We start from the raw sequence: 24,795 nt of genomic DNA, 5'->3' as shown, positions 1-24,795 counted from the left end.
TGGCATACTCTCCCTCTGTCTCCCCAAAGGGCTAGTGGGGTCCTGTCCTCTATCAGAGCATTCCCTGTGTGTGTGCGGTGTGTCGGTACGATTGTGTCGACATGTTTGAGGAGGAAAATGAGATGGAGGCGGAGCAATTGCCTATAATAGAGTTGTCACCCCCTAGGGAGTCGACACCTGAGTGGATGAGCTTATGGAAGGAATTGCGTGACAATGTCAGCTCTTTACGAAAGACAGTTGACGATATGAGACAGCCGGCTACTCAGCTTGTGCCTGTCCAGGGGTCTCAAACGCCATCAGGGGCTCTAAAACGCCCGTTACCTCAGATGGCAGACACAGACACGGATACTGACTCCAGTGTCGACGATGATGAGACAAATGTGACTTCCACTAGGGCCACACGTTACATGATTGAGGCAATGAAAAATGTTTTGCATATTTCTGATAATACAAGTACCACTAAAAAGGGTATTATGTTTGGTGAGAAAAAACTGCCTGTAGTTTTTTCCTGTATCCGAGGAATTAAATGAAGTGTGTGATGAGGCGTGGGTTTCCCCCGATAAAAAACTGATCATTCCTAAAAGGTTATTGGCATCATACCCTTTCCCGCCAGAGGATAGGGCACGTTGGGAAACACCCCCTAGGGTGGATAAAGCGCTCACACGCTTGTCTAAACAGGTGGCACTACCCTCTCCTGATACGGCCGCCCTAAAGGAACCTGCCGACAGAAAGCAGGAGAATATCCTAAAATGTATATACACTCACACGGGTGTTATACTGCGACCGGCAATCGCCTCAGCCTGGATGTGCAGTGCTCGGGTGGCGTGGTCGGATTCCCTGACTGAAAATATTGATACCCTAGATAGGGACAGTATATTACTGACTATAGAGCATTTAAAAGATGCATTTTTATATATGCGTGATGCGCAGAGGGATATTTGCCGACTGGCATCAAGAGTTAGCGCGCTGTCCATTTCTGCAAGAAGAGGGTTATGGACGCAGCAGTGGTCAGGTGATGCGGATTCCAAAAGGCACATGGAAGTATTGCCTTATAAGGGGGAGGAGTTATTTGGGGTAGGTCTATCAGACCTGGTAGCCACGGCAACTGCTGGAAAATCCACATTTTTACCCCAGGTAGCCTCTCAACATAAGACGCCGTATTATCAGCGCTGTCCTTTCGGCCCCATAAGGGCAAGCGGGCAAAAGGTTCCTCATTTCTGCCCCGTGGCAGAGGAAGAGGAAAAAGGCTGCAGCACACAGCCAGTTCCCAGGAACAGAAGCCCTCTCCCGCTTCCGCAAAGTCCTCAGCATGACGCTGGGGCTTTACAAGCGGACTCAGGCACGGTGGGGGCCCGTCTCAAGAAGTTCAGCGCGCAGTGGGCCCACTCGCAAGTGGACCCCTGGATCCTTCAGGTGGTATCTCAGGGGTACAAATTGGAATTCGAGACGTCTCCCCCTCGCCGTTTCCTAAAGTCTGCTTTACCGACGTCTCCCTCAGACAGGGAGGCAGTATTGCAAGCCATTCACAAGCTGTATTCCCAGCAGGTGATAATCAAGGTACCCCTCCTGCAACAGGGAAAGGTGTATTATTCCACACTGTTTGTGGTACCGAAGCCGGACGGCTCGGTGAGACCAATTTACCCTTCTCACCAAGGGTACCTCAGGTTTGTGGTACAGAATTGTCACTATCCGTTTCAGACGCTGCCGTTTGGCTTGTCCACGGCACCCCGGGTCTTTACCAAGGTAATGGACGAAATGATGATACTCCTTCGAAGGAAGGGAGTTTTAGTTATCCCTTACTTGGACGATCTCCTGATAAGGGCAAGATCCAGGGAACAGTTGGAAGTCGGGGTAGCACTATCTCAGATAGTGTTGCGGCAGCACGGTTGGATTCTCAATATTCCAAAATCGCAGCTGATCCCGACGACACGCCTTCTATTCCTAGGGATGATCCTGGACACAGTCCAGAAAAAGGTTTTTCTCCCGGAGGAGAAAGCCAGGGAGTTATCCGAGCTAGTCAGAAATCTCCTAAAACCAGGCCAAGTCTCAGTGCATCAATGCACAAGGGTCCTGGGAAAAATGGTGGCTTCCTACGAAGCAGTCCCATTCGGCAGATTCCACGCAAGAACCTTCCAGTGGGATCTGCTAGACAAATGGTCCGGGTCGCATCTTCAGATGCATCAGCGGATAATCTTGTCACCAAAGACAAGGGTGTCTCTCCTGTGGTGGTTGCAGAGTACTCATCTTCTAGAGGGCCGCAGATTCGGCATTCAGGACTGGGTCCTGGTGACCACGGATGCCAGCCTGAGAGGCTGGGGAGCAGTCACACAGGGAAGAAATTTCCAGGGCTTGTGGTCAAGCCTGGAGACATCACTTCACATAAATATCCTGGAGCTAAGGGCCATCTACAATGCACTAAGCCTAGCAAGACCTCTGCTTCAAGGTCAGCCGGTGCTGATCCAGTCAGACAACATCACGGCAGTCGCCCACGTAAACAGACAGGGCGGCACAAGAAGCAGGAGGGCAATGGCAGAAGCTGCAAGGATTCTTCGCTGGGCGGAAAATCATGTGATAGCACTGTCAGCAGTGTTCATTCCGGGAGTGGACAACTGGGAAGCAGACTTCCTCAGCAGGCACGACCTCCACCCGGGAGAGTGGGGACTTCATCCAGAAGTCTTCCACATGATTGTGAACCGTTGGGAAAAACCAAAGGTGGACATGATGGCGTCCCGCCTCAACAAAAAACTAGACGGGTATTGCGCCAGGTCAAGGGACCCTCAGGCAATAGCTGTGGACGCTCTGGTAACACCATGGGTGTACCAGTCAGTGTATGTGTTCCCTCCTCTGCCTCTCATACCCAAGGTACTGAGAATTATAAGACGGAGAGGAGTAAGAACTATACTCGTGGCTCCGGATTGGCCAAGAAGGACTTGGTACCCGGAACTTCAAGAGATGCTCACAGAGGACCCGTGGCCTCTACCTCTAAGATGGGACCTGCTCCAGCAGGGACCCTGTCTGTTCCAAGACTTACCGCGGCTGCGTTTGACGGCATGGCGGTTGAACGCCGGATCCTGAAGGAAAAAGGCATTCCTGATGAAGTCATCCCTACCCTGATCAAAGCCAGGAAGGATGTAACCGCACAACATTATCACCGTATTTGGCGTAAATATGTTGCGTGGTGCGAGGCCAGGAAGGCCCCTAGAGAGGAATTTCAACTGGGTCGTTTCCTGCATTTCCTGCAAACAGGACTGTCTATGGGCCTAAAATTAGGGTCCATTAAGGTTCAAATTTCGGCCCTGTCGATTTTCTTCCAGAAAGAACTGGCTTCAGTTCCTGAAGTTCAGACGTTTGTCAAGGGGGTACTGCATATACAGCCTCCTTTTGTGCCTCCGGTGGCACCTTGGGATCTCAATGTAGTTTTGGGGTTCCTAAAATCACATTGGTTTGAACCACTCACCACTGTGGACTTAAAATATCTCACATGGAAAGTGGTAATGCTGTTGGCCCTGGCTTCGGCCAGGCGTGTGTCAGAATTGGCGGCTTTATCCTATAAAAGCCCTTACCTAATTTTTCATACGGACAGGGCAGAATTGAGGACTCGTCCTCAATTTCTCCCTAAGGTTGTTTCAGCGTTTCACCTGAACCAGCCTATTGTGGTACCTGCGGCTACTAGGGACTTGGAGGACTCCAAGTTGCTGGAATGTAGTCAGGGCCCTGAAAATATGTTTCCAGGACGGCTGGAGTCAGAAAATCTGACTCGCTGTTTATCCTGTATGCACCCAACAAGCTGGGTGCTCCTGCTTCTAAGCAGACTATTGCTCGTTGGATTTGTAGTACAATTCAGCTTGCACATTCTGTGGCAGGCCTGCCACAGCCTAAATCTGTAAAAGCCCATTCCACAAGGAGGGTGGGCTCATCTTGGGCGGCTGCCCGAGGGGTCTCGGCTTTACAACTTTGCCGAGCAGCTACTTGGTCAGGGGCAAACACGTTTGCTAAATTCTACAAATGTGATACCCTGGCTGAGGAGGACCTGGAGTTCTCTCATTCGGTGCTGCAGAGTCATCCGCACTCTCCCGCCCGTTTGGGAGCTTTGGTATAATCCCCATGGTCCTTACGGAGTTCCCAGCATCCATTAGGACGTCAGAGAAAATAAGAATTTACTTACCGATAATTCTATTTCTCGTAGTCCGTAGTGGATGCTGGGCGCCCATCCCAAGTGCGGATTGTCTGCAATACTTGTACATAGTTATTGTTACAAAAATCGGGTTATTATTGTTGTGAGCCATCCTTCCAGAGGCTCCTCTGTTATCATGCTGTTAACTGGGTTCAGATCACAGGTTATACGGTGTGATTGGTGTGGCTGGTATGAGTCTTACCCGGGATTCAAAATCCTTCCTTATTGTGTACGCTCGTCCGGGCACAGTATCCTAACTGAGGCTTGGAGGAGGGTCATAGGGGGAGGAGCCAGTGCACACCAGGTAGTCCTAAAGCTTTACTTTTGTGCCCAGTCTCCTGCGGAGCCGCTATTCCCCATGGTCCTTACGGAGTTCCCAGCATCCACTACGGACTACGAGAAATAGAATTATCGGTAAGTAAATTCTTATTTTTGCTGATGTGGAAAAATGGGGACCTTCTTATGGTGGTGTTTTATTATTAACAATAAAAAAATAAAAATAAAACATTGAATGAACTTCTTTTAAAAGTGGCTGGAAATACCTTGTTTGAATACAGCTTTTTAGCTTTGAAAATACTTCTTGTGAAACAATACATTGTATATCAGGCATGTCCAAACTGCGGCCCTCCAGCTGTTGTGAAACTACATATCCCAGCATGCCTTGACAGTTTTGCTGTCAGAGAATGCTAAAGCTGTGTCAGGGCATGCTGGGATGTGTAGTTTCTCAACATCTGGAGGGCTGCAGTTTGGACATGCCTGTTGTATATGAACAAAAAACTAGAAGCACAGCTGAATGTTAAAGTTTTTATTGGATCATATACATCCACAGAAGATCTGTGGTTAGTTATCCAAGATGTTTGGAACAACCTCCCTGCTGTCTCTCTCCCTCGTGTTTCAGGAGTGCCAGGCATATGCAGTTAACCATCCATCAAAGGATCCAGCACATCCAAATTAATGCAAAAAGCATTTATCGTAGATCCATTTTGTTAAAGTGCTTATTGAAAAAATATCCCAACGTGAATAATGTTCATGTACATAGTAAAGCAACAAGTGAAGGACTGATTATTTGCATAGTAATACTCCTCACAATGCCAGAGGTGGTCCATGCATCATCCTTCAGTGATAAGGAGCCTCTTAATCAGACAGCCGTATTAGTGCTATCATTGCACCTAGGGTGGCCAATCCAGGGATTGGGATCGGCAGGAAACTGGGATTTAGGCTTCAAAGTGGTCAGGATTCAATCCTGGTACTGGAGCTTCCACTCCCGGAGATTTCGGGATTAGAAAGCTCTTGGTTTTAATACCAGGCAGCGTTGAGCATCCTCGGGAGGTCCAGATGCTGGCCAGCTCCCCCTGCCCCGTGCTGTACGCGCAGCGTGACATCAGAAGTCACTGTGCAGTTTGACGCTGGCCGCGCTGTTGGGACCGCACCTTGCCATCCACCGCCTGCAGCAAGTGAATCTGCCCGCACTCCCAGAGAATGATTGTGAGTAGTTGTGTGGGCTGGTCTGGGAAGTGGCGGGGATGGGGAGTGCACTAAAGAGTTAAAAATCTTCACCCAAAACCTCGGAATCCCGGGATTGATCTATTTTTTTTTTTTTTTTTTTTAATCCCAATACCTGGGATTGCCTCTCTCTAATTGCACCTTTTATCCTTGAGGCGATGTGGCGCTTGACCTGGTAGCTAAACATCTGGTTCGTTTATTTGTTGCTGTGTATATCTCCTTAATAAAATGGGTATTCTCTTCCTTTCAGTATTAAATCCCATTTACAATGTTGTTTTGGTCACGATTAAAATCCCACAGCAGATCGAAACGTCGCCTTTGTTATGAGTCCTAATTGAATAATAGGAAATCCTTGCAAGTGAATAACTGGGACTGAGTGCAAGTTCTGTGTGTATATAGTGGTTCATATAGATATATAGATGTATAGATGTATAGAGAGAGAGATTTATTATATATATATTATTTGAGGAATAGATATTTCGGGGTAGGTGACATGATGTAGCATTATTTATCCCAGCATAACCGGTCACATTTTTGGAATGCCTAAACAGTAAGTCTGTAACTGGGATCTATAGTCCCATCGTTGCCTACCCCTGCTAAATTTGATTTGTGTTATCATTTTGGCTGGTTATTTTAAAACTAATAAACTCCGTTGCTTGTATGCACATTATTTGCTATAGGTGGTATAATTCTATTTAATCTTTGACATATTATATTTGTGACTAATAATTATTTATGTAATATAGATTTAGACTTGTCTGTTAGATTATTTTAGTTAAAAAGTTAAGTGCTGTGACCAGTCAAGTACAACTTTTAAGATGTTCAGATACCCGAGGTGAAGTTACTGATCATTATGACCTTTTTATTCTGTCATTCTTTCCTCAGTTCTTGCAGGAGCATTGCTGGAACAAGCTGAGCAATTGTTGGATCGTGGTATTCACCCTATCAGAATTGCAGATGGATATGAACAAGCTGCAAAAATTGCTATTGAGAACTTAGATAAGATCAGTGACCATTTTCCTGTTGATCCTGAGAATGTGGAACCGCTTATTCAAACTGCAATGACTACACTTGGCTCAAAAGTGTAAGATTATATTTGACAGAAGTTCTTTAAGTCATAGTTGTTTTGTTACATACTACCACCACTTGCTCATTGCTATACAAAGAGAATATTTGTCATTCACTTCAGTCCTTGCCCCACTGAAGCTTACAGCCTTATTTTTCTTCTTTCATCCACTAGAGGACACTGAAGAGCTTATGCTGCGTTTAGAGGCTATGGGGCAGATTTATTAAGCTCGGTGAAGTGATAAAGGACCTGCCAGTCGGCTCCTAACTGTCATTTTTCAAAACCAGCCTGTGACATGGTAGTTAGGATCTGATTGGCTGGTCCTTTATCACCTTCCAATTTATCACTTCACCGAGCTTAATAAATCTGCCCCTTAGTTACCAGGAGCTGGCACATATCTGTAATAAACATTATCCCCCAGTTAGAAAAATGTGCTTTAGGGAGCTGGTCACTCTGGAGTAGTCTTCAGCTTTTAGGTATTTTAACTTAAATTTATTTTTATTTTATTTTTTATTTTTTTTGTGGTGGTTTTTTTTTTAAATCCTTATTACTTTACATCTGGAGCCTTCCCCCTGCTCTATCCAAAGCAGGGACAAGGCTATTGTGTGCTACAGACTGGTTTCCAGGGCTCTTTCAAAGTCTCTACCATACACTGTCCTAAAGGTGCGAACAGCTACACTAAGCCACAAGCTGTGAGTACACCCCTTTCCCCTGTGCAGCGCAAGCGCCGGCTCAGCGTGCTACCTGTCGGGTCCCGGCAATCAGCAGGGGGAGACCCAACAGCGCTGCCGAGAAACTGCTTTTGGAGAGCAGTATGCTTTTGTTCGGTGGCACTGGGGATCTCCCGCGGGCAACAAGTCAACGGCGGGAAGGGCAGCCATGGTTTTCAGTATACTGAAGAAGGGGGGAGGGGGTGTTGCTTCACAGTCCAGCACCCTATTGTCAGATCACAGTGATAAATTACAGAAAGAGGCTGTTTCCAGCGTGCAATGCACAGCCTGTTTCCACCTCTCCTCATGCAGGCTTGAGCTCAGGTAACTTTCTACATGGATTCAGCTGCCTGGTGACCTGTGCTGCACTTACAGGCTCCTACCAGCAAAGATACACATACCAAAAGAAGGTTGTGAGTACACTGGGGTGTCAGACTGGTTTAGGGAGATAGGGAATTTGGGATACTTTGTGCTTCCCTCTACTACCCTATAATTGTTTAGTTGCATTTAAATATCCTCTCTGTGTATCTGTTACCACTTCTTCCACAGGACCATAGGGGTGATTCAGAGGTGATTGTAGCTGTGCTAAATTTAGCACAGCTACGATCGGGTACACTGACATGCGTGGGGACGCCCAGCACAGGTCTAGACCGCCCCGCATGACAGGCCCTGCCCTGTCGCAGAAGTACAAAAGCATCGTACAGCGGTGATGCTTTTGTACTTCAGGAGTAGCTCCCGGCCAGCGCAGTTCCTGCGCGCTGTCCAAGAGCTACTCGTCGCAGCGGCTGCGTGTAACATCACGCGGCCCGGCCACGCCTGCATTTTTCCTAACATATGCACACGAACTGGTTATTGTTAAATTACCTGTAAGTTTTTCGAGTATGGGAGAAAGACTACCCTGAGAAAACCTTCCACAAATGCTGGCAGAAAATAACTGTACACAAAGATCCTAGTGCTGTGTGGCAAAGCTGCTGCAGTTCTCTAGAGATACATCTGGTAATCTGAAGTATGTATCTAGGTTTGGCTGGAGAAAGTTGCTTGTTTTAATGCATATTACTATATAGTGGGCAAAAGAATAATGGTGTTGTGTTTTGACCTAGTCCCCTTAGTTCAATTAAGGGAAATCTAAATGCTGCAGCGTTCAGTGTAAGAGGAGACCAGCGGGGGACAGCCGCCGGCAGACGGAGGAAATCAGCGCTGCAGAAGAATGTCACACAGCCACCCGACCTCACGGCAGTGTCCACCCGGCTCCAGCAAGCGTGACCTCACTTGCTGGAGCCGGGTGGACACAGCCGTGAGTGGCACAGGTGTGACCTCCTGCTGTAGCGCTGATCTCCCCTGTCTGCCTGTAGCTGTCCCCTTCTCCCTGCGGCGCTCCCCCTCTCCTCTGGGTCCACATCTCAGTCTGACATCTCTTTATGTCGAAAAGGGGGCCAAAACCGACACAAGCACGTGGATCAGCAGCTATTCCGCCGATCCACGTGCTTTTCGACAAGTTGAATGCCTCAACTTGCCGAATATATTGAATAGGTTGGAATCCCTTCCAACCTAAAAAAAAGAGAACTGTCCTTTCGACTTAAATTGAATATACCAAATAGACTGTTAGTCTGGCCTGATAACGTAACATCAGTGCCCAACTTCACTAGTGCTATTGTGGCTGAATGGAAACATAATATTAATGGCTTCTTATCTAGCACAGGATATTACATTGTGCTTTGCAGTTGGAACAACAGTAATACAACAAAACCGACATAGTGTTAGGCCCTTCTTGCAAATTTATAATCTTGTAGATCCAAATCCAAAATACAGTGATAATCCTCCTCGCAATAGCAGAAAGCAGTAGAGGGGAGACAAATTCCATACATATATATATATATATATATATATATATATATATATATATATTTATATTATTATTATTATTTATTTTTGGAAAGTAACCTTGAGATAGGGAGTTGACATTTTTCTATATTGCATACAACTGTTATAATGCAGTCAGCGCGCAAAAACTTGACCATAGTTCCGTATAATAAAAGGATAATCGCCCTTAATTTCCATAGTTTCTCAAAGCAAAGTCCCACTGATTAATATCAAATGTATTTATTTTTTATTTTTTTTTCCCCTCGCAAATAAAGTATGGGTCAATCAATTTTCATCCAAATTATGTTTATAAATAGTAATTTGCATGATATGAAGAAAACAAAAAAGACCAGTGGTGCAGATGTACTTAATGTTAAGAAAAGTTACTTAAAAGGCACTCCCAAAATTCCTAGTCTGACTGACTAGTAGCCTCGGACAGACAGTATCTTGTGGTACTATTGATTTATAGATAATTTCTCATATGTCCTAGAGGATGCTGGGGTCCACTTCATGACCATGGGGTATAGACGGTTCCACAGGAGCCATGGGCACTCTTAAGACTTTTTTCAATGGGTGTGAACTGGCTCCTCCCTCTATGCCCCTCCTCCAGACCTCAGTTTTAGAAATGTGCCCAGGCAGACTGGATGTACTCCAGAGGAGCTCTACTGAGTTTCTTTGAAAAGACTTGTTAGGTTTTTTATTTTCAGGGAGAACTGCTGGCAACAGTCTCCCTGCTTCGTGGGAACCAACTTCCTGAAGAGTTTCATGGCTCTGCTTCTGGCTGACAGGACACCATTAGCTCCTGAAGGGTACTGAACGCTAGCCGTGTCTAGATGCTCACTCCCACAGCTCGCCGTCACCCCCCACAGAGCCAGAAGTCAGAAGACAGGTGAGTGTAAGAAGATAGATCTTCAATCAAGTAAAGTGACGGCTGAGGTACCGCGCGGCTGGCGGGTGCGCAGCGCGCCATTGCTGCCCACACACAGGCACTGTGGGGGGGAGGAGAACAAAATACCTAAATAAAATGGCTAAAAGGGGCATAAGATGCCCAGGGACAGCCCTACCCCCGCCAGTATAAATATTACGTAAAATCTGAGGTAAAAATGCGCCATTGCAGGGGCGGAGCTTCCTGAGGCAGCCAGCACACTGCTCAGCACCATTTTCTCTCTCTCTCCTCAGACTGCAGAGACATCGCTGGTCCTGCTCCACTTCTGACTACAAGTATCAGGGTGCAAAAGGGGGGGGGGGGCACAAGCGAATTTGGTGTGTTTACTGTGTAAAACCGCTGCATGTCAGTGGCCATTTTGTGTTCACAGGCATTAGATACTGGCGCTGGGATTGTGAACTGGCTGCTCCTAAACACTGTCCCTCTGACAGATTTTACTGTGGGTCTGTCCCCTATAAGTCCCAGTGTGTGTGTGTGTGTGTGTGTGTGTTATGCACGTGTGTAAGACATGCCTGAGGCAGGGAGTTCTTCCCCTGGAGGAAGCCATTTTAGCGACGCAGTCTTGTAATGTGGTGGCACTGCCGACACTCCCAAGAGCCTGCATGGGTGAAAGAAATACGTGATAGTATGCATTATATCAATAGGAGATTAGATAAGTCTGAATCTCATGCAGAATGCTGGTGAAAATCTGTGGAAGATGTGATATTTCAGGGTTCTGTTCTTCCATCTGCAGGCGACCCCTCTGGGTCACATAAGAGACCATTTGCAAATATTGTGAATACTGATACCGACACGGACACTGATTCCTGTGTCGACGATAGTGACTCCAGGGAAATAGATCATAAATTGGCAAAAAATATACAATATATGATTGTGGCTATAATGGATGTTCTGGAAGTCACGGAAGCCACTCCTGTACCTCAGGAGAAGGCTCGTTTCTATAAAGAAAAGAAATCTAAAGTCGCGTTCCCTCCTTCCCACGAGCTGAATACTCTCTTTGAAGGGGTGTGGGTGAATCCCGAAAATAAATTTCGTATTCCCAAGAGGATTCAGATAGCTTATCCGTTTCCTGTGGAGGACAGAAAAAAGGAGTCGCCCCCTGTGTTAGACAGTGCACTGTCCAGGTTGACAAAGAAGGTAATTCTCCCTGCACCTGGCACGGCTTCACTAAAGGAGCCGGCAGACCGCAAAATGGAGACTACATTGAAATCCATTTATGTTGCCAATGGTACGCTACTCAGACCCACAATTGCTTGCGCGTGGGTGAGTCGCGCTATTGAAAAATGGTCAAAGCCTGTCATCGGAAATTGACATGATTGATAAAGATGAGATACTCCTTAAGTTAGGGAATATCAAAGATGCTGCCGCATACATGCTATAGGCAATGAAAGATATTGGACTCTTGGGTTCAACAGCCGCTACCATGGCAATATCGGCTCGGTGGGCGTTGTGGATTCGCCAGTGGAACGCGGATGCAGATTCCAAACGGAATATGGAGGCTCTCCCATATAAAGGTGAGGCCTTATTTGGTGATGGACTAGATGCGTTAGTCTCGGCGGCTACCGCAGGTAAGTCGACTTTTTTGCCTTCTGCACCAGCAAAAAAGACATATCACTCTCTCATGCAGTCCTTTCGGCCCAATAAATACAAAAAGGCAAAATGTTCCCCCTTCTTTGCAGGTAGGGGAAAGGGAAAGAAGTCTACAGCGGCTTCAGGATCCCAGGAGCAGAAGTCAACCCCTACTTCTGCCAAATCTGCAGCATGACGCTAGAGCTCCCTTGCGGGAGATTGCTCGGGTGGGGGCACGTCTCAAACTGTTCAGCCAAGGTTGGATTCAGTCTGGCCTGGGCCCCTGGGCTTAACAGATAGTATCCCAGGGGTACAAGCTGGAGTTTCAAGTGGTCGGGATCCCACCTACACATGCACCGGAAGATAGTCCTCTCGTCAAAAGCCAGGATTTCGCTCCTGTGGTGGCTACACAGTTCACACCTACTAGAGGGATGCAGGTTCGGGATTCGGGACTGGGTCCTGGTAACCACGGATGCAAGTCTCCAAGACTGGGGAGCTGTCACTCAGGTAAAAGCTTCCAAGGAAAATGGTCAAGTCAGGAAGCCTTCCTTCACATAAACGTTCTGGAATTGAGAGCCATTTACAACGGCCTTCAACAAGCGGTACATCTTCAATATCATCCCGTGCAGAACCAGTCGGACAATGTAACGGCAGTCGCGTACATAAATAGGCAAGGCGGAACGAAAAGCAGAGCGGCAATGGCAGAGGTGACTAAGATCCTCCTCCTGGGTATAAAGATGTGTAAAGGCTCTGTCGGCAATTTTCATTCCGGGAGTAGACGACTGGGAAGCAGACTTCCTCTGCAGACACAATCTCCATCCAGGAGAGTGGGGCCTCCACCAAGAAGTCTTCGCAGAGGTGACAAGTCTTTGGAGAGTTCCTCAAGTAGACATGATGGCATCTCGTCTCAACAAGAAGCTTCAGAAATATTGTTCCAGGTCAAGAGACCCTCAAGCAATAGCAGTGGATGCTGTAGTGACCCAGTGGGTATTCCGGTCAGTGTATGTCTTCCCTCCACTTCCGCTGATCCCAAAAGTTCTCGGGATCATAAAAAGAACAAGGGTTTGAGCAATCTTCATTGCCCCAGACTGGCCAAGGAGGGCTTGGTACCCAGATCTTCAGGAGTTGCTCATAAAAGATCCTTGGCCTCTTCCTCTTTGCGAGGACCTGCTGCAGCAGGGGCCGTGCGTGTATCAAGACTTACCGCGACTACGTTTGACAGCATGGCTGTTGAGCGCCGGATCCTAGCCCGAAAAGGTATTCCAAATTAAGTCATTCCCACACTTATTCAGGCCAGGAAAGGAGTAACGTCGAAACATTACCACCGTATTTGGAGAAAATGTGTCTTGGTGTGAATCCAAGAAGGCTCCTACGGAAGAGTTTCAGTTGGGACGTTTTCTCCATTTTCTGCAGGCTGGTGTGGAGGCGGGTCTTCGATTGGGATCAATCAAGGTCCAGATTTCGGCCTTGTCAATTTTCTTCCAAAAACAATTGGCTGCTCTTCCTGAGGTTCAGACCTTCGTGAAAGGGGTTCTGCACTTCCAGCCTCCATTTGTGCCTCCAGTGGCACCATGGGACCTTAATGTGGGGTTGCAGTTCCTTCAATCGGATTGGTTTGAGCCTCTACAAGAGAGAGAGTTGAAGATTCTCACTTGGAAAGTGGTGATGCTTTTGGCATTGGCATCCGCAAGGCGGGTGTCTGAATTGGAGGCCTTGTCTCACAAGAGCCCTTACCTGGTCTTCCATGAAGATAGGGCAGAGTTGAGAACTCGCCAACTTTTTCTTCCAAAGGTGGTTTCGTCTTTCCGCATAAACCAACCTGTTGTGGTGCCAGTAGTTACTGACACATTCGCTGAGTCAAAGTCTCTAGATGTGGTTAGAGCTTTGAAGATTTATGTCACTAGAACAGCTAGGATTCGGAAAACAGAGGCTCTGTTTGTCCTGTATGCTCCCAACAGGATTGGGTGTCCTGCTTCCAAGCAGACTATTGCGCGCTGGATCAGAGGTACGATTCGGCATGCACATTCTACGGCTGGATTGCCGTTGCCTACGTCGTTGAAGGATCATTCTACTAGGAAGGTGGGCTCATCCTGGGCGGCTACCCGGGGGGTCTTGGCATTACAACTTTGCCGAGCAGCTACTTGGTCAGGGTCAAACACATTTGCTAAGTTCTACAAGTTTGACACCTTGGCCGATGAAGACCTCAAGTTCGGTCAATCGGTGCTGCAGGGTCATTTGCACTCTCCTGCCCGTACTGGAGCTTTGGTATAAACCCCATGGTCATGAAGTGGACCCCAGCATCCTCTATGGACTAGGAGAAAAGGATTTACCGGTAGGTATCAAAATCCTATTTTTGCTTATGTATAGTGAATTACCTTCCTCTTCTGACTTCCTTTCATATAACTTCCTAATATTATGCCATTTCCCATTCCCCTTCTTTTGTAGAATTAACCGCTGCCACAGACACATGGCTGAAATTGCAGTGAATGCTATTCTTACTGTTGCTGATATGGACCGCAAAGATGTGGATTTTGAGTTGATAAAAGTTGAGGGTAAAGTTGGAGGGAAACTTGAGGATACAAAGTTAATAAAAGGAGTAATTGTAGATAAGGACTTCAGCCACCCACAGATGCCAAAGGTAAATTTGAAAGCGCAACTGTGCATGGAGTACTAAAATAAGTGCTGCCAGTGTGTAGTACCTTTATGAAATGTTTACTTATGTTAAGATTACTGTATTACCTATACAATAACTACAAAGACTTACCGAATTTTAAGAGTATATATTAAGTACAGAAGTTTACTTAAAGAAATGTGTTAATGTCTGTCATGGTGTTTTTTTTTTTTTTTTTTTTTTTTTTCTTCTAATTTTATTGAAATCTGTCCCCATCGGTATAGCTTAACAAGAGGTGTAAATTGACATTTTATCCCCTTGGGCGATTTAAGACAACAGCTGATCTTTCCTTACGAACAACTTCCTTCAGCCTTCCTGATTGATTTTCGAGTTCAGCCTGTAGATTTACTCACTGAAGCCCTGCATAACCCTTTGGCAGCATTGGGTTCAGGCGTTAGATAGTTTGACAAGAGGTGTGTTTTCAGTACTTTTAAAAGTCCATCCACAGATGCAATTTAGTTCAAACTTTAAATGCAAACAAGAAGTACACAGGTGAAACTCCGAAAATTAGAATATCGTGCAAAAGTTCACTTATTTCAGTAGTTCAACTTAAAAGATGAAACTAATATATTGACTCATTACGTGCAAAGTGAGATATTTCAAGCCTTTATTTGTTCGAATTTTGATGATTGTAGCTTACATCCTAAAATAACCCCAAATCCAAATTCTCTGAAAATGAGAATATTACATATAATCAATAAAGACTTTAAATACAAAAATGTCGGCCCTCTGAAAAGTATAATCATGCATATTTACTCTGTACTTGGTTTGGACCCTTTTTTGCATGAATTACTGCCTCAATGTGGCATGGCTTCTATCAGTCTGTGGCACTACTGAGGTGTTATGGAAGACCAGGATGCTTCAATAGCCTTAAGCTGTTCTGCATTGTTCGGTCTCTTATCTCTCATCTTTCTCTTGGCAATGCCATATAGATACTCTATGGCATTCAGGTCAGGCGAGTTTGCTGGCCAATCCAGCACAGTAATCCTACGGTCACTGAACCAGGTTTTGGTTCTATTGGCAGTGTGGGCAGGTGCCAAGTCCTGCTGGAAAACGAAGTCAATCTCTCCATAAAGCTTGTCTGCTGAAGGAAGCATGTAGTGCTCTAAAATGTCCTGGTAGATGGCTGCGTTGACTCGGGACTATTTAATAAAGCACAGTGGACCAACACCAGCAGACGACATGACTCCCCATATCAACACAGACTGTAAACTTCACACTGGACTTCAAGCGAATTGAAATGTGTGCCTCTCCATTCTTCCTCCATACTCTGGGACCTTGGTTTCCAAATGAGATGCAAAATGTCCTCTCCTCCGAAAAGAAGACTTTGGGCCAGTCTTTTTTTTTTTTTTTTTTTCCCCCTTGTCAGGAAAAGGCCATTCAAAAGTGTGGCAGAGCTTCACAAGTATTTGACTGAGGTTGGAGTTAGTGCATTAAGAGCCACCACACACAGACTGATCCTGTACATGGGCTTCAAATGTCGTATTCCTCTTGTCAAGCCCCTCCTGAACAATCAACGTAAGAAGCTTCTCACCTGGACCAAAGAAAAAAGAGAATCTATGGGGCATTGCCAAGAGAGCGAGGAGAAACCTAAGACCAAACAATGCAGAAGAGCTGAAGGGCGCTATTGAAGCATCCTGGTCTTACATAACACCTCAGCAGTGCCGTGCCACGCCGCATTGATGCAGTAATTCATGCAAAAGTAGCCCAAATCGAGTACTGATTATACTTTTCAGAGGACCGACATTTTAGTAGATATATTTTTTTTTATTTTTTTTTATCCTTGGTTTGTAGACCTTCACTTCTATTTGTGTAGAAGCTTTTCATGATGCTGGTGAGGATTGTTTTCCACCCAGTATTGAAAATTCTGCTGGTTAACATAGCCGGACAAATGAAAGTAAGCTTCATCAAGATATTGCATCGATAACTCTGGAAATAACCTACCAAATTACTCAAATTCAGAAATTGGCTACAAATGTGTACCACCATCTGGATGATATCATACAAAACCAATTGAAAATAAACTGTATTACATGCACTTTTAGAGTGTAAAATTGTGTATAGCATTTACCATTCCCCTTGGGTGTTTGTCTCACCTTGTATATTCGTTTTGAGTTGTCACATTTGTCTTAGCTGTATTTTTTATTAATTTCATTCCAGGAAGTAAAAGATGCTAAAATCGCTATTCTTACCTGTCCATTTGAGCCACCTAAGCCCAAGACTAAGCATAAGCTTGATGTGACCTCTGTGGAGGACTATAAAGCACTTCAGATATATGAGAAAGAAAAGTTCCTTGAGATGATCAAGCAGGTTGGTATCATGTTTTTCTCCGGCAGGGTCCACAGGTTATCCACAATGGGATATGATGGAGCGATAGCGAATTGGCACCAAACGATCACAAGCTTTCTGTCCTCCCAGGATGCAACAGGCCCGTCCATATATTTCCGCCCACTGGCTCGGGCAAATCCGTTGGATTCCAAAGGATTTAGGCAGGAGCATTATGTAGAACCCTATTCAGGAGAGAAGAACACACATGCACACCCTACCATGCAGGAGGGAAGAGTTTAACGAGTATAAAGATCCTCAAATCAAGTGCGTCAGGGTGGGATCGTTACTCAAAACGTGTATAAAAATAGCAGGGAATCATAAATGGGAAAAACTACATTTCTCTGACGTCCTAGTGGATGCTGGGGACTCCGTAAGGACCATGGGGAATAGCGGCTCCGCAGGAGACTGGGCACAGCTAAGAAAGATTTAGGACTACCTGGTGTGCACTGGCTCCTCCCACTATGACCCGACTTCAGTTAGAATCCTGTGCCCGGCTGAGCTGGATGCACACTAGGGGCTCTCCTGAGCTCCTAGAGAGAAAGTATATTTTAGGTTTTTTATTTTACAGTGAGATCTGCTGGCAACAGACTCACTGCAGCGAGGGACTAAGGGGAGAAGAAGCGAACCTACCTAACTGGTGGTAGCTTGGGCTTCTTAGGCTACTGGACACCATTAGCTCCAGAGGGATCGACCGCATGGAACCGGCCATTGGTGTTCGGTCCCGGAGCCGCGCCGCCGGCCCCCTTACAGAGCCAGAAGCAAGAAGAATCCTGGAAATCGGCGGCAGAAGACATCAGTCTTCACCAAGGTAGCGCACAGCACTGCAGCTGTGCGCCATTGCTCCTCATACACACTTCACACTCCGGTCACTGAGGGTGCAGGGCGCTGGGGGGGGGGCGCCCTGAGAAGCAATAAATACACCTTGGCTGGCAAATATATCACAATATATAGCCCCAGAGGCTATATATGTGATAAATACCCCTGCCAGAATCCATAAAAAAGCGGGAGAAAAGTCCGCCGAGAAAGGGGCGGAGCTATCTCCTTCAGCACACTGGCGCCATTTCTCCCTCACAGCTCCGCTGGAAGGAAGCTCCCTGGCTCTCCCCTGCAGTCTACACTACAGAAAAGGGTAAAAAAGAGAGGGGGGGGCACTAAATTTAGGCGCAATATACATATAGCAGCTATAAGGGGATATAATTTAATTAATCCCTGATTTATATAGCGCTCTGGTGTGTGCTGGCATACTCTCTCTCTGTCTCCCCAAAGGGCTTTGTGGGGTCCTGTCTTCTGTCAGAGCATTCCCTGTGTGTGTGCGGTGTGTCGGTACGGCTGTGTCGACATGTTTGATGAGGAGACTTATGTGGAGGAGGAGCAGGTGCCTATAAATGTGTTGTCACCCCCTGCGGGGCAGACACCGGAGTGGATGGACTTGTGGAAGGAATTACGCGAAAGTGTCGACTCCTTACATAAAAAATTTGACGACATGCCAAATGCGGGGCAGCCGGCTTCTCAGCCCGTGCCTGCCCAGACGTCTCAAAAGTCATCAGGGGCTCTAAAACGCCCGCTACCTCAGATGACAGACACAGATGTCGACACGGATACTGATACCAGTGTCGACGACGAAGAGACTAATGTAATGTCCAATAGGGCCACTCGTTATATGATTGAGGCAATGAAAAATGTTTTACACATTTCCGAGGTGACCCCCAGGTACCACTAAAAAGGGTATTAAACCAGTAGTTTTTTCCCCCTTCTGAAGAATTGAATGAAGTGTGTGAACTAGCGTGGGCTTCCCCCGATAAAAAATTGGTAATTTCAAAAAAATGACTAATGGCGTACCCTTTCCCGCCAGAGGATAGGTCACGTTGGGAAACACCCCCTAGGGTGGATAAAGCACTTACGCGCTTATCAAAAAAGGTGGCACTGCCGTCCCAGGATACGGCCGCCCTAAAGGAACCTGCTGACAGAAAGCAGGAGGCTCTCCAGAAAGCTATATATACACACACTGGTATTATACTGAGACCAGCTATTGCCTCAGCATGGATGTGCAGTGCTGCAGCTGCATGGTCAGACTCCCTGTAAGAAAACATTGACACCCTAGACAGGGACACTATATTGCTAAACGTAGAGCATATTAAAGACGCTGTCTTTTACATAAGAGATGCACAGAGGGATATTTGCCGGCTGGCATCAAAAATAAGTGCACTGTCCATTTGTGCCAGGAGAGGGTTATGGACCCGGCAGTGGACAGGTGATGCAGATTCTAAAAGGCACATGGAAGTTTTGCCTTTATAAGGGTGAGGAGTTGTTCGGGGATGGTCTTTAAGACTTAGTGTCCACAGCAACAGCTGGGAAGTCAGCATTTTTGCCACATGTCCCCTCACAACCAAAGGGAGCACCGTATTATCAGGTGCAGTCCTTTCGCCCCCCAAAAGAGCAGACGGGGTAGAGGCGCGTCCTTTCTGCCCAGAGGCAGAGGTAGGGGAAAAAAGCTGCAGCATACAGCCACTTCCCAGGAACAAAGGTCCTCCCCCGCTTCTTCTGCTAAGTCCGCCGCATGACGCTGGGGCTCAGCAGGCGGAGCCAGGTACGGTGGGGGGCCGTCTCAAAAACTTCAGCAATCAGTGGGCTCGCTCACAGGTAGATCCCTGGATCCTTCAGGTGGTATCTCAGGGGTACAGGCTGGAATTCGAGACATCCCCCCCCCCCCCCCTGCCGTTTCCTCAAATCTGCCTTACCAACGACTCCTTCAGAAAGGGAGGCTGTGTTAGAGGCAATTCACAAGCTGTATTCCCAGCAGGTGATAGTCAAGGTGCCCCTACTTCAGCAAGGACGGGGTTACTATTCCACAATGTTTGTGGTACCGAAACCGGACGGTTCGGTGAGACCCATTTTAAATTTGAAATCCTTGAACACCTATTTATGAAAATTCAAGTTCAAGATGGAATCGCTCAGGGCGGTTATTGCAAACCTGGAAGAGGGAGATTACATGGTATCTCTGGACATCAAGGATGCTTACCTGCATGTCCCCATTTACCATCCTCACCAGGAGTACCTCAGATTTGTGCTACAGGATTGTCATTACCAATTCCAGACGTTGCCGTTCGGCCTGTCCACGGCACCGAGGGTATTTACCAAGGTAATGGCCGAAATGATGATACTCCTTCGGAAAAAGGGAGTTTTAATTATCTCATACTTGGACGATCTCCTGATAAGGGCGAGGTCCAGAGAGCAGTTGTTGGTCGGCGAAGCATTATCTCAGGAGGTGCTACACCAGCACGGTTGGATTCTGAATATTCCAAAGTCTCAGCTGGTTCCGGCGACACGTCTACTGTTCCTGGGGATGATTCTGGACACAGTCCAGAAAAAAGTTTCTCCCAGAGGAGAAAGCCAAGGAGCTGTCATCTCTAGTGAGAGGCCTCCTGAAACCAAAACAGGTGTCGGTGCATCATTGCACGCGAGTCCTGGGAAAGATGGTAGCTTCCTACGAAGCGATTCCATTCGGCAGGTTCCATGCCAGAACCTTTCAGTGGGACCTGTTGGACCAATGGTCCGGATCGCATCTTCAAATGCATCGGTTGATAACCCTGTCTCCAAGGACCAGGGTGTCTCTGCTGTGGTGGCTGCAGAGTGCTCATCTCAGAGAGGGCCGCAGATTCGGCATACAGGACTGGGTCCTGGTGACCACGGATGCCAGCCTTCGGGGCTGGGGTGCAGTCACACAGGGAAGAAACTTCCAAGGACTTTGGTCAAGTCAGGAGACTTCCCTACACATAAATGTTCTGGAACTGAGGCCCATTTACAATGCCCTAAGTCAAGCAAAGCCCCTGCTTCAAAACCAGCCGGTTCTGATCCAGTCAGACAACATCACGGCAGTCGCCCATGTAAATCGACAGGGCGGCACAAGAAGCAGGACGGCGATGGTAGAAGCCACAAGGATTCTCCGATGGGCGGAAAATCACGTGTTAGCACTGTCAGCAGTGCTCATTCCGGGAGTGGACAACTGGGAAGCAGACTTCCTCAGCAGGCACGACCTCCACCCGGGAGAGTGGGGACTTCATCCAGAAGTCTTCCAACTGATTGTAAACCGTTGGGAAAAGCCACAGGTGGACATGATGGCGTCCCGCTTAAACAAAAAGCTAGAAAAATATTGCGCAAGGTCAAGAGACCCTCAGGCGATAGCTGTGGACGCTCTAGTGACACCGTGGGTGTACCGGTCGGTTTACGTGTTCCCTCTTCCTCTCATACCCAAGGTACTGAGGATAATAAAGAAAAGAGTAAGAACTATTCTCATTGTTCCAGATTGGCCAAGAAGGTCTTGGTACCCGGAACTTCAAGAATTAATCTCAGAGGACCCATGGCCTCTGCCGCTCAGACAGGACCTGCTGCTGCAGGGGCCCTGTCTGTTCCAAGACTTACCGCGGCTGCGTTTAACGGCATGGCGGTTGAACACCGGATCCTAAAAGAAAAGGGTATTCCGGAGGGAGTCATTCCTACGCTTATTAAAGCTAGAAAAGATGTAACCGTACAACATTATCACCGCATATGGCGAAAATATGTTGCGTGGTGTGAGGCCAGGAAGGCCCCAACGGAGGAATTCCAGCTAGGTCGATTTCTGCACTTCCTACAGTCAGGGGTGACTATGGGCCTAAAACTGGGTTCCATTAAGATCCAGATTTCGGCTCTGTCGATTTTCTTCCAAAAAGAACTGGCTTCGCTGCCTGAAGTTCAGACATTTGTCAAGGGAGTGCTGCATATTCAGCCTCCTTTTGTGCCTCCAGTGGGACCTCAACGTGGTGTTGGGTTTCCTAAAGTCACATTGGTTTGAGCCACTCAAAACCGTGGATTTAAAACATCTCGCGTGGAAAGTGGTCATGCTTTTGGCCTTGGCTTCGGCAAGGCGTGTGTCAGAATTGGCGTCTTTGTCATGTAAAAGCCCCTATTTGATTTTCCATATGGATAGGGCAGAATTGTGGACTTGTCCCCAGTTTCTTCCTAAGGTGGTATCAGCTTTTCACTTGAACCAACCTATCGTGGTGCCTGCGGCTACTAGGGACTTGGAGGACTCCAAGTTACTGGACGTAGTCAGGGCCTTGAAAATTTATGTTTCCAGGACGGCTAGAGTCAGAAAAACGGACTCGCTATTTATCCTGCATGCACCCAACAAGCTGGGTGCTCCTGCTTCAAAGCAGACTATTGCTCGCTGGATCTGTAGCACGATTCAGCTTGCGCATTCTGCGGCTGGACTGCCGCATCCTAAATCTGTAAAAGCCCATTCCACGAGGAAGGTGGGCTCTTCTTGGGCAGCTGCCCGAGGGGTCTCGGCTTTACAACTTTGCCGAGCTGCTACTTGGTCAGGATCAAACACTTTTGAAAAATTCTACAAGTTTGATACCTTGGCTGAGGGGAGGACCTTGAGTTTGCTCATTCGGTGCTGCAGAGTCATCCGCACTCTCCCGCCCGTTTGGGAGCTTTGGTATAATCCCCATGGTCCTTACGGAGTACCCAGCATCCACTAGGACGTCAGAGAAAATAAGAATTTACTCACCGGTAATTCTATTTCTCGTAGTCCGTAGTGGATGCTGGGAGCCCGTCCCAAGTGCGGACTTTCTGCAATACATGTATATAGTTATTGCTTAACTAAAGGGTTATTGTTGAGCCATCTGTTGAATGAGGCTCAGTTGTTGTTCATACTGTTACTTGGGTATAGTTATCACAAGTGTACGGTGTGATTGGTGTGGCTGGTATGAGTCTTACCGTGGATTCCAAATCCTTTCCTAGTAATGTCAGCTCTGTCCGGGCACAGTTTCCCTAACTGAGGTCTGGAGGAGGGGCATAGAGGGAGGAGCCAGTGCACACCAGATATAGTACCTAATCTTTCTTTAGAGTGCCCAGTCTCCTGCGGGGCCCGTCTATTCCCCATGGTCCTTACGGAGTACCCAGCATCCACTACGGACTATGAGAAATAGAATTACCGGTGAGTAAATTCTTATTTTTTGGGCACGTGCGCGCCTCCGGTGCGCGCACACAGTACCTCTAAGGGGCAGACCTACTGGGGGGCAGGGTAATTTTTTAAGTTGAGAATTTTTGTATGGCCCCCGAAGGATTTTATAAATATCCAAATGGCCCTCGGTAGAAAAAAGGTTCCCCACCCCTGTTTTAAGGACATTACATCAAAGTTGGATCAGCCTGTAGTGTGTTTTTCCACTTTAATTTTGAGGGTGACTCCAAATCCAGACCTCCATGGGTTAATAAATTAGATTTCCATTGATAATTTTTGTGTGATTTTGTTGTCAGCACATTCAACTATGTAAAGAACAAAGTATTTAATAAGAATATTTCATTCAGATCTAGGATGTGTTGTTTTAGTGTTCCCTTTATTTTTTAGAGCAGTATGTATGTAATATATATATATATATATATATATATATATATATATATATATATATATATATATATATATATATATATATATATATATATATATATATATATATATATATATATATATATATTTTCTCTGACGTCCTAGTGGATGCTGGGAACTCCGTAAGGACCATGGGGAATAGCGGCTCCGCAGGAGACTGGGCACAACTAAGAAAGATTTAGGACTACCTGGTGTGCACTGGCTCATCCCTCTATGCCCCTCCTCCAGACCTCAGTTAGAATTTTGTGCCCGGCCGAGCTGGATGCACACTAGGGGTTCTCCTGAGCTCCTAGAAAAAGTATATTTTAGGTTTTTTATTTTCAGTGAGATCTGCTGGCAACAGACTCACTGCTACGTGGGACTAAGGGGGAGAGAAGCGAACCTACCTGCTTGCAGCTAGCTTGGGCTTCTAGGCTACTGGACACCATTAGCTCCAGAGGGATCGAACACAGGCCCAGTCTCGGTCGTCCGGTCCCGGAGCCGCGCCGCCGTCTCCCTTACAGAGCCAGAAGCAAGAAGACGTTCCTGGAAATCGGCGGCAGAAAACTTCGGTCTTCATCAAGGTAGCGTACAGCACTGCAGCTGTGCGCCATTGCTCCCCATGCACACCACATACTCCGGTCACTGATGGGTGCAGGGCGCTGGGGGGGGGCGCCCTGGGCTGCAATAAGAGTACCTTGCTGGCAAATACCACATAATATAGTCATAAAGACTATATATGTGTAAAATACCCCTGCCAAATGTACATTTAAAAAGCGGGAGAAGTCAGCCGGAAAAGGGGCGGGGCTATCTCCCTCAGCACACTGGCGCCATTGTCCCTCACAGCTCCGCTGGAAGGACGCTCCCAAGGCTCTCCCCTGCAGTTTCCAGACTACATAGGGTAAAAAAGAGAGGGGGGGCACTAAATTTAGGCGCATATACTATATATATATATATATATATATATATATATATATATATATATATATATATATATATATATATATATATATATATATATAATCTATCTATATCTCTGCTATAGGGAAAACTCACTTGTGTAGTGTGTATCCCTGCATTATATAGCGCTCTGGTGTGTGCTGGCATACTCTCTCTCTGTCTCCCCAAAGGACTTTGTGGGGTCCTGTCCTCGTTCAGTGCGGTGTGTCGGTACGGCTGTGTCGACATGTTTGATGAGGAGGCTTATGTGGAGGCGGAGCAGGTGCCGATAAATGTGATGTCACCCCCTGCGGGGTCGACACCTGAATGGATGGACATGTGGAAGGAATTACGCGACAGTGTCAAATCCTTACATAAAAGGTTTGACGACATAGCAGATGTGGGACAGCCGGCTTCTCAGCCCGTGCCTGCCCAGGTGTCTCAAAAGCCATCAGGGGCTCTAAAACGCCCACTACCTCAGATGGCAGACACAGATGTCGACACGGATACTGACTCCAGTGTTGACGACGATGAGACTAGTGTACATTCCAATAGAGCCACTCGTTATATGATTACGGCAATGAAAAATGTGTTACACATTTCTGATATTACCCCAGGTACCA

General features: G+C 46.8%; 1 protein-coding gene across 3 annotated transcripts in view; it reads left to right on the top strand.

Moving 5' to 3' along the window:
• CCT5 (chaperonin containing TCP1 subunit 5) overlaps window positions 1–24,795 on the top strand; it is a 187,837-nt gene that overhangs the window by 60,673 nt on the left and 102,369 nt on the right. For all 3 annotated transcript variants that reach the window (XM_063922762.1, XM_063922761.1, XM_063922760.1), the window contains exons 4-6: window positions 6,563–6,761; window positions 14,274–14,466; window positions 16,660–16,809. In XM_063922762.1, coding sequence (XP_063778832.1) covers window positions 6,563–6,761; window positions 14,274–14,466; window positions 16,660–16,809 — 542 coding nt within the window. The remainder of the gene's footprint in view (window positions 1–6,562; window positions 6,762–14,273; window positions 14,467–16,659; window positions 16,810–24,795) is intronic.

The sequence above is a fragment of the Pseudophryne corroboree genome, chromosome 5 (genome assembly GCF_028390025.1).
Source record: "Pseudophryne corroboree isolate aPseCor3 chromosome 5, aPseCor3.hap2, whole genome shotgun sequence".
NCBI lineage: Eukaryota > Metazoa > Chordata > Amphibia > Anura > Myobatrachidae > Pseudophryne > Pseudophryne corroboree.
This window is presented reverse-complemented; position numbering and strand designations above follow the sequence as displayed.